General features: G+C 46.5%; 1 protein-coding gene across 5 annotated transcripts in view; it reads left to right on the forward strand.

Annotated features, from left to right (window-relative positions):
* The window catches only part of LOC116844380, a 132,843-nt gene extending 127,765 nt beyond the window's left edge, over positions 1-5,078 (forward strand). For all 5 annotated transcript variants that reach the window (XM_032815831.1, XM_032815829.1, XM_032815827.1 and 2 more), the window contains one exon: positions 344-5,078. In XM_032815831.1, the coding sequence (XP_032671722.1) occupies positions 344-1,360 (1,017 nt within the window). In that variant the 3' untranslated portion in view covers positions 1,361-5,078. The remainder of the gene's footprint in view (positions 1-343) is intronic.
* The last annotated feature ends 4,795 nt before the right edge of the window (positions 5,079-9,873 follow it).

The raw sequence follows: 9,873 nt of genomic DNA on the forward strand, positions 1-9,873 counted from the left end.
TATTTCGTTCCCCTAACTTCAATTTCCTAAAAGTAAAGAAATAAATTTTTTTGGTATCCTATGAGTCTATATAGTCCAAATCAGCCCTTATAATCCAGGAAGCCGTTGTAATGGCGTGACGAGGGTATCACGTTTTTTACTAGTCTATCTTTTAAAATATATATGAAAAAGTTTTAGTCCAAAGACTGTAAAAGAGTCACGCCGAAAAAACTGCGCGGACTGTAAGGCTTAACAATGAAACAAACGCATCACGTTCAAAATTTGCGTCGAATCTTCGACGCGCATCGCAAATCCACAGTTCGAACTGTCACGAGAAATGCGTTTTTCTTCTTCTCTGTTCCAGATCACAGAGACGTACGCGTTCCTGCCGCGAGAAGCGGTGACGCGGTTTCTACTGGGTTGCACAGAGTGCCAGCGCCGTCCACGGACGCCGAGTCCGACGAACCTCTCGAGTCAGCCTCAGTCCACGGCGTCGACGACGACGACGACGTTGACGTCGACGGTGACTCCGTTGAGTCCTAACCCAACGGCTGGCGGCAACACGACTGCTCTCGCGGCCTCGTCGGCCACGTCGGTGCAGAGCAGTCCAAAGTTGCGCGACAATAACCATCACGCCACGGCGTCGGACGGCAAGAATCTGCACAGCTATAGGCATCAGAAGCAACACAAGAACAGCATCGCGACAGAGAAACCCGACAAGGACAAAGAAGAGAAGTACAATCCGCTGAGCATTACAAATCTACTGAAGAAGGAACCGGTGAACGGTGTCTTCCTGCCGGACACTCTACCGGACTCGAGAAGAACGCCCGAGTCGGACCGAGCGAGCTCAAAGAGCTCCGCGTCGTCCAAGAGAAAGCGGATGCTGCCGGAGGGACGGACGCCTTCGCCGCAACCGAATCAGCCGTTGCCGAGGCCCTGGAGTCCCGGCTTGGATACCAAGAATACACCCATTGACTACAGCCGACCTATCACCACGTCGTACTTGAAGCACCAGCAGAGGATGCTCCAGGCGGAGAAGAGCAAGGCCGCAGCGACGGCGGCAGCGGTGGCGAGCGCGCTCCTGAATCCTATCGAGAACGACCCGAGGTACGCCGCGACACCGCTCGTCGACGAGATGGAGAACGCCGAGCGGGAGAGGTTCTCGCCGGCTACCGGTTTGATCGACACCAACCTCAACCTACTGGCGACCATCCAACACCTGCACTGCCAAGTGATGCTGGCGCTGACCGAGCGCCTGCGACCGTCGATGCCAGTTCCGGCCCCGTTGATGCTACCGCCGACGCCGGCGAGCGTCCTCGCAGTCGCCCCGATGATGATCGGCACGGAAGTGTCGGTGCAGACGGGCGAGAATCACTCGTGAGGCGAGCGGCGTTGAGAGGAAGAACGCTCCAGTCTTGAGTGACTCTTCATTGAGAAAGAGAGAGAGAGAGGTCTGCGTGTGCGCACGCTGCGCACTGTTGCCGAGACTACGATTGTGATCAAGGTGAAAAATCGCATTTCACATCACGACCGACGTGTTATTTCGCGTCGATAGTAAAATAATAATAATAACAATAAAATAGTAATAATAATGCACGGCTGCTCGAGTAGTGTGGCCCATCGATCGTAACCTTCCCCGGCACTTCCCCGGAAAAGCGCGACGGAGCAATGCGCGCTCGTCCCGCTCGAGCCTTGGCACCTCGCGGAGAAACCTCGAAGAAGCCGCGCGGAAAAGAGAAAAGAAATTCCCACCGTTCTCTCGCTCACACGATCGCGACTCGAAGTCTCCTGCGCCGCGTGGGTCGGGAGGTCGCGGCTGTTAATTCCACGGCTATAACTCGCTCCCTCGAAATATATATGTCCGAGTGACGCGAGCGTTTGCGGCGACCCGGCGACTCACAGCCCGCGGGCTCGTCTTCCCGAGCGTGAGCGAAGCGACAGATAGACGCAATTACATATTGAACCGGACGGGATCGATTATTGTCGTCGTGCTCGTGTCACACATTTCATCCGCGCGGCTCGGCCCGGTTGCTTGCGTCCGACGTCGGCCGGCGCCCGATATAGACGAGCCAAGCGGGCGGAATAATTCCCGAGTCTGTCGAAATACGGGTCGATGTGTCAGGGATTCGCGCGCGGCGCTTCCTATGTCCGATATTTAGGGATCCGTTGCGAGCGGGATCGCGCGATCCGGCCGGCGAAAACTCGGCCGATCGATTCATCCGTGTGTGTGTGTGTGTGTGTGTGTGTGTGTGTATGTGTGTGCCAGGAGGTGGGGAAGGGCAAAAGCGACACAGTCCGCGCGGCGACACCGCGAAGGTCTTGAATATTCAACGAGCCGGTCAGAAAGGGACGCGGAGAGCGAAAGAGAACGAGGAGGGGGACGAAAGAGAGAGAGAGAGAGAGAGAGAGAGAGAGAGAGAGAGAGAGGGAGAGAGAAAGGGGTTTTAGGAACGAGAGAGGACGGCTGATAGGAAGATAACCGAGCTCTCGTTTCCGAGTGTCATCCGATGGATTCGACAACGGATTCGGGACCCTGTGACGATGGCAGTTGTCTTGTCGCGTTCCGCTAATTACGGCCAGTCCAAGAATGGACAGAAATTAGAAATTTCTTCGCAGGTAGGTTGCTCGGCGACCTCATACTCCTTCGCTCTCCGCGGAAACGTCCAGTCGCTCACTAGTTTTGTGAGCAGTGAGTCGCAAGGAAAAAAAAGTTCCGCGGGGCAGATCGATAAATATGCGTCGGGTCGATTGTTAGAATACAAATGGGCATTGTTTGAACGGAGGGAATCGCGATCGATCTGGATGTACCTATCGCGTGGACGTCGGCGGAAGAGATAAAAATTTTCCACGGCGCGCACGCGCGCGAGAGCAAAGGACGGAGAAATGCCTCGTCTTGTTTTCCGCGCGCAGAATTTTGCCAGCCGCTCATCAGTTTGAGCAGCAGAAAAAAGAGATCCACGAGGCAAATCGATAGTGTCGGGTCGATCGTTAGAATATAAATGGGCATTGTTTCAATAGAGGGAACGATCGATCGGGATGTATCCATCGTGGATGTTGGCGGAAAATGAAAATTTTCCGCGGTGAACGCGCGCATGAGAGCGCAGGACGGAGCAATGCGCGTCTCGTCTTCCTGTTCAAATTTCGCCGGTCACTCATCAGTTTTGAGCAGCGAGTCGCAAAAAACAGTTCAGCAGGACAAATCGATAAGTGTGCGTCGGCAAAATATCGATCGTTAAAATACACTGAGAAAAAATGTCTGGTATTTGTAACTAATATATATATATATATATATATATATATATATATATATATATATATATACATAGAGAAATAATTGCCACTAATTATTTTATCAATGATCAAGAAGATCATTTCTTTAATTAAATTCCACTTGTTAGATCAACCATTCCTTTTTCTCTCAGAATGTACAAACGGGCATTGTTCTAACAGGAGGAGAGCCGCGTTTGCAATCAATAGGCGTGTATGTCGGTGGAAAATGAAAAATTTTCCGCGGTGAGAGCGCTCGCACCGCAATGGACGAGCGAGTGTCTCTCGTCTGTTTGTCCGCGCGGCGGATTTTGTTTTCGCGCGTAATCTCGGGAGTAATGTCGGTTAATGCGCGATCAGGTAACGTCTCATTGACGGGAAAAGGGCCGCTGAATCTAGCCGGCGTCTCATCCTACCTTGTAATCGTAATAATGTTATCGCGCGTAATTACACGCAACGCGGGATATCGGAGTCGCGCGTCCGCGACCCGTCCCGTCTCATCTCTCGTATCGTTTCGTCTCGTTGCGTCTCGCGAAACCGGTCGATCCGGTGTTATTCGCGCGTCAGCTTCCCTCGTTACATTGTATCAACTATCGTATTATTGGCGCGATCGATGCCGCGACTTTTTGGCGTTATCGCGGCGCGGCCGCGTAATCGAGCTCGTTATTCCCGACGGGGGAATAACCTTCGAATTAAGGCTACGTGGATCGTTAATGATTGCATTAGACTTTACATTTTAGACAAAATTATTCTTTCTTTCTCCTCTTTCCCTCATTATTCGTAGTTTAATTTTTTTTTCCATTTACTTTATAAGGGGATAAATTGTCTTCGACTTTTTTTTCTCAGTCTGGATCTAAAGCGAGCCATTTTCTTTCGGACTCAATTTACCTTTTCCCAAATATGCGTGATGTTAAGTCTTTAATGTTAGACGGCTCGTACAAATTTGTCGGTAAAAGAGGAAAACGAAATCCGATCGGAGAACGTGGCGATTCGACGACAAACGCGAGAGCACGTTGACGTTTCTCCCTTGTTTCTTGGAAATTAATCGCGCGGGCGATTCTCCGATGGGTCCGCGAAATAACTTGTTCAGTTGAGCGATCGCCGGACTCGACGCCGGTTGTATACCAAAGGCAGTATCATACACTTGGAGCTCTCGAGCCGGAGAGCAGGGCTACAGAGTGATCGTTGTGATGCGAATTGATCGTGATTTCGAGTCGATCGTTTCGGCGGGGTCCGCGATGCGGTCCTCGTGCGGTGAAACCCATTTTCGTATTTGATTGTGTACGTAGCCTAGCCTCGTCTACGATATTACTCAAAGTAGCTCGTTCTTCGTGTACGATATAGCGTCGTTTAGACACCGGAGGAGAGGTAAAAGGGAGAGATAAAGGGCGAGGATTGAAGAGAGGACACGCCGAGATGACACGCGATAGGCCTTAAGGTGTGCTTGCACAGAAAGAAAATGTTTTTACTAGAAGTTCGATAATATCGTCGTGAAAGTAGAGACCGAAAGTTGCAAAAATCCTCGAGAGCGCGTCTCGATATATTATTTTGTACATAATCGTTGTACCATAGATTGCGTACGAGCTATACTGGATAGAACGCGTGATTAATATTATTATCGAGCGATTGTTCTTTTATCACTGTATCATCATTGTTGCGTTATATTTTACTATCATGATCAGTAGGTAATTATTTTTATCACAATCTTATTGCTATTATTATTATTATTATTACTATAATTAATTATTATTGTATTAATTATTAATATTATATTTAAAAATCACGCACCAGCCAGATGTGGGAAAAATATAAAGTTGAAATATTCGAGAGAATCGCGTGTGTATTTATATGTGTGTTTAATCCGAAACATATCCCGAAAATGCTCACACTTGCTCACTCTTCTTTCCTCCACTCCGAAGTATTTCAATTTTCGATCCCCACCTCTTCTTACCTCTGTATGTTTGCTGTATTCACTCTTTTTATCATGCCTAATTAGTATTATGTATCATTCAAGCAGGTCGGGTGTAGCGCTTCGGCAAGCGACAAGACTACAAGAATGCACAGCGATTATTCGCTGTCCTTACGACACCAATCTATAAACTTGATCCGTCGTCCGCACCGAGTCTATACGAGACGACATGTACAGGAGAAATTAACAGGTACCCAAATCCATGTCCTTTTTATCCCATTGACTCGATTCGCTTACACACAGAAAAATATCATTCTATCACAAGGAAAAGCGATTACTCAATTTACTTCTTTTAAGTAATGGTAAACTTCAACAAAGAATATTTTCTTCGTATCACAGTCTTAAAACATTCGTATTACGAATCTGAGAAAAGTTCATTTTAATGTATACTCAAAAGAGGAATTTATCTCTTTGTCGAACAAAAAGTCGATTCTGCTCTATACAGCAAACCTAAGTTTTTGTTTCATTTGATATTCTTGAGTGGAATGGTAAACTTGGTAGGATTCAGAATGTATTTAGGATAAATTTGGTGCTTATGATGAACTTATGTGATAGATTTGCGAATGTATAAACTTATGAAACAAGTAATATTTTTACTTGAATGTAGCATGTATTTCTCTGTGTGTATTATTAGCGTTTGTCGCACGCGTTAGGTTCGTATGATCAGCGCTCGAAGTGCTCTCTCTCTCTTACACACACACACACACACACACACACACACACACACACACACACACACACACACACAAGAAAGTTCGATCGAATCGATCGATTAAGGAGGGAAAGGGTGACATCGAGATGAAGCGGTCGATCTTCCGTTCCATACGTGAACAGCGAACGCATTTGACACCTCAACCTCACTTCCTCGTATCTTCTCTCTCAGCCGTCGCCCCCGCGTAGATAGAAGCAGTCGCTTCGACGTCTGACGTACTTTAATATCGCGAACAAAGAGGACGAAATGATCGTGTTGCCTTTAACAAAGGAGAGAGGAGGCAGCGCCGCCGACTCACCTGCACTCTCGCCGAGCGAGGATCGTTTCTCGGAGAGCAGGTACCATAGGTAATGCAGTCTTTACTCATCCGGCTGTTGCCAGCGTTGTAGCGACCTCGTTCCATCAACTTCTACGCTCCCCCTAGCTAGCTATCTCCTTCGTTTCCTCTTTCCCTCCACTCTGACCGTTTTCTCTCTCTCTCTCTCTCTCTCGTGTACCTCGCTTCTTCTCTTGCTATCCCTCTCTTTCTCTCTGTCTCTCCTCTTTCTCTCTCTATCTTCCTCTCGCCCTCGGCCCTCAGGAAAACTCAACCCCCTACCCCCGGTACCAATAAGGCTGCCGCCTCCTCCTCGTTTCCACCTCCTGGTCTAGCTCTCCCTCTCTGCTTTTCACCCCTTGCGCCCCAGCCCGCTTCCCTCATACGCCCGCCCCGACTCTTTCTCTCTCCCCCTTACGTTCCCTCAAGCAACCCTCCGGCGTACCCTAAAGCCTCACTTCCATCGGAGAGCCAAGCCTCTCGCGCGCTCTCTCGCTACGGCATTGTTGCTATCGATTCGGACTTGGAAACGTGTTTTTCTTCGGATATTTCGTGGCTACCGCCGGTTACGACCGCCGCCGCCGTCGCCGCCGCCGCCGCTCGACCGGATAACGAGGATTCTAGGAAGGCGGTGTGTGCCCGTCCGTCCCCCTTTTTCCGTCTCTTTCGCTAGCTCTTTCTATGTTTCCGCTTTACCACCTCCGCCGCGTTATATTCGCCGCGCTCAAATACGCCGTGCCTCCGCTCCCGCGATAAATATTTGGTTTTACGCGCGAATCTCGCACGCTCGCCCACCCTCGCCCCGTTCCCATCTGCGCTTTTTTTCGCTCCTCCTGAAATCCCCCTGTCCCACCTTTTCCGCATTTTTGCGCGCCCGCGATACCCGGGCGGGAAATAACCTCGCAATAAATGGACGCGCCGAAAACCGATGTAAATCCGAAAGTGGCGCGTGCAATAAAATCGGCAGGTTACATTATTACGAATAGTTTCAGCCGGGGAGAGTATTTCCCAGCCATTGTGTTGCAAGTAGCAAATATCGATCGTGCCGCGGGCACGACTCTGTGCAACGAGTGAATTCACGTGCGGCTCATTTGCCGGATTAGAGAATTTTTCAGATTTTCACTCTGCTGAAGCTTACCCCTCGCGCGTCTTAAATTCATGTCGCTTCCAAATATTGCAAAATTATCGATCATGCACACGCAATTGCGGGAGGAGGATGGAACGTCGCGAATGCTGCAATGCTGAAATCTCTTTTCGTGCCGTGTCGCGAATTACGTATTTCGTCTTATCGGTTTTCGGTTACTTCGCCTTCGGTATGTCCGCTCCTCTATCGGTGCCCCGGTCGCGATCTGACAACTCGATACGGATAAGTCGCCGGCGGAGTTTGACGCGATGAGAAACTCCCATTAGACTCGATGGCCGTAAGCTGCGTTCCGTCAGAGGTAGACTCGAACCACTTTCGTCGTCTTTGTTACGCCGAGACGTTCGCCGAGACTTGGCTTCGATTGTTCCGCAAAAGGCCATTGAGGAGCCCGTGCCACTTTACGAAGCTGACACGTCGCTGCAAATAGACAACCAGGACGCGAGGCCGGCAATGAAGTGAGCGAGCAAATAAGTAAGTAAGGAAATCGCACGAGAGATTTCAACGAGCGCGCTTTACGATATCAAGCCGCACGCGCCTTCCGCCGACGCTAACTGCGTCCAGGTATCTCCGAATCGATAGAGTTTCACCTTTTTTCGTCTTTCGCGTAAGACTGAGGATCGTTGGCGAGGAACGCGGCAACCTTCCGAGTCGAAATTTTGGTTTCACTTCAACCTTGAATGTTTCGTTAAACTTGAAGGATTAATAAAAAATGTCGAGGTATAACACTATACAGAATATTTGATACGAGAGTTTGTTCAACCTATTTTGTTGAAACTTAAAGAGAGAAAAATCTATTAAAAAATTATTTAATATTTAATTTTATATATCAATAGTCCATCTGCATTTATTCATCTCATCATTATTTTATATATTCAACTTAACTTTAATTTTCAACTTTAATAATTAGTGTATTAATTGTATAACTTGCTTAATTGATAGAGTCTATCGCGACAAGCAAATATTAAGCAATTCATTGAAAACGAATGAGCAAATCAATAAATAACAAATCTCCTTTCATCTCTTTATTATTATTTTTATTGACGTTGGAGATTTTCAAGAGGATTCGAAACTGGTGAAAATTACCATCGTTGAATGCTTTTGCATTCTGCGTCCTCCTAAAATTAGTTCCATCGCGATGACGCCACGCAAGAAAGATAGAATTCTCGATCGGAAACATTCCGTTAATTAATGACTATTAATTTACGACTGTCGAGTATCAATCGTCTCAATAACTCGATAATTTGATCACATCGTATATCCGGAATGTTCCCGCGAGTGTTTATTGCCGCGATTTCTCGGCCACCGAATATGCTCGTCATTGTTTGGGTGGCGACGGTTGGCGATTGGCAGGAAAGGTGACTTTGCTGATTGTTTTGATACTCTCGCACGTCGCACACTTGTCTCTGCGACTGATTCATTACGTCTCGCGTCGTCGCACACGTGTAGCACGTGTTTGCTGTTTACCATATCCGTCGGATGATTAAAATATTTCGTCGGTTAATGAAGTATCGAAAATCGGGCTCTCGTCGGCATCACGTTAATTACGACACGCATTTCTCCGATTGAATCATACGTGATCGCGAGTGTCCATGAGTGTCCCTGTGCGCGCAACGAAATATTAGAAATGGGGAAACTGGGACGCAGAACGCCGAAACGCAAGCAGCGATGTGTATCTACAGGTGTTGCAAATTATTCATTACGTGGAATTTTTTCGACGTCCGTTTCGCGAAATCTCCGTAGATAAGGAGACATTCACGAAGTCGAAATTCAGGCCAGCATTTATGGTCCGACATTATTTGACAAATGATTAGACAATGATTGACAATGACATTATTTGACAACGATTATATAGTTTCATGAATCTCTGATCAAGCAATCTGTACTTGTTGTATCATTTCGTACAACAAGAAATATTGATCTAAATAAAATCGCCGAATGTCGGTCCGTGATTACTTATAATTGATTATGTTTTCAATTAAAGATACTAAATTATTCACAACTATACCGATCTTAAAATTTTGCAAGTGCTGCTCTTTTACGTTTAACAAGGCTTTTTGGGTCACGAATTGTTTTTTAAAACGTTTTACAACGCTTTTCATTTTTGTTTAGCCTTGCTTATTGTGCAAAATCAAAATTTAAATTTCTATTAATAAACAAACAGCATTATTGAAAATATTACTGTGATATTTGTTGAAAGAAAACTTCTTTTCCATTCTTTTAAAAGTATCAAATCCCATCAAAATTTCTAACGCCCAAAAAGAAAAGAACAAAAGAATTATTAATAAAGCAAGTGTGTTGATTTGATTATCCCTATTTACAATTATTTATATATTGAGTATTTAATATTCGTTAATATTTATCTTGCATATGTATATTAAAGCAAGTCATGTATTCAATACGTTGGCGATTGATGTTAAAAATAAAAATTAAATGCAGGCGGGATATATATATATATATATATATATATATATATATATATATATATA

Source organism: Odontomachus brunneus, unplaced genomic scaffold (genome assembly GCF_010583005.1).
Source record: "Odontomachus brunneus isolate Ranch 3 - 2012 unplaced genomic scaffold, Obru_v1 Obru_scaffold_041, whole genome shotgun sequence".
NCBI lineage: Eukaryota > Metazoa > Arthropoda > Insecta > Hymenoptera > Formicidae > Odontomachus > Odontomachus brunneus.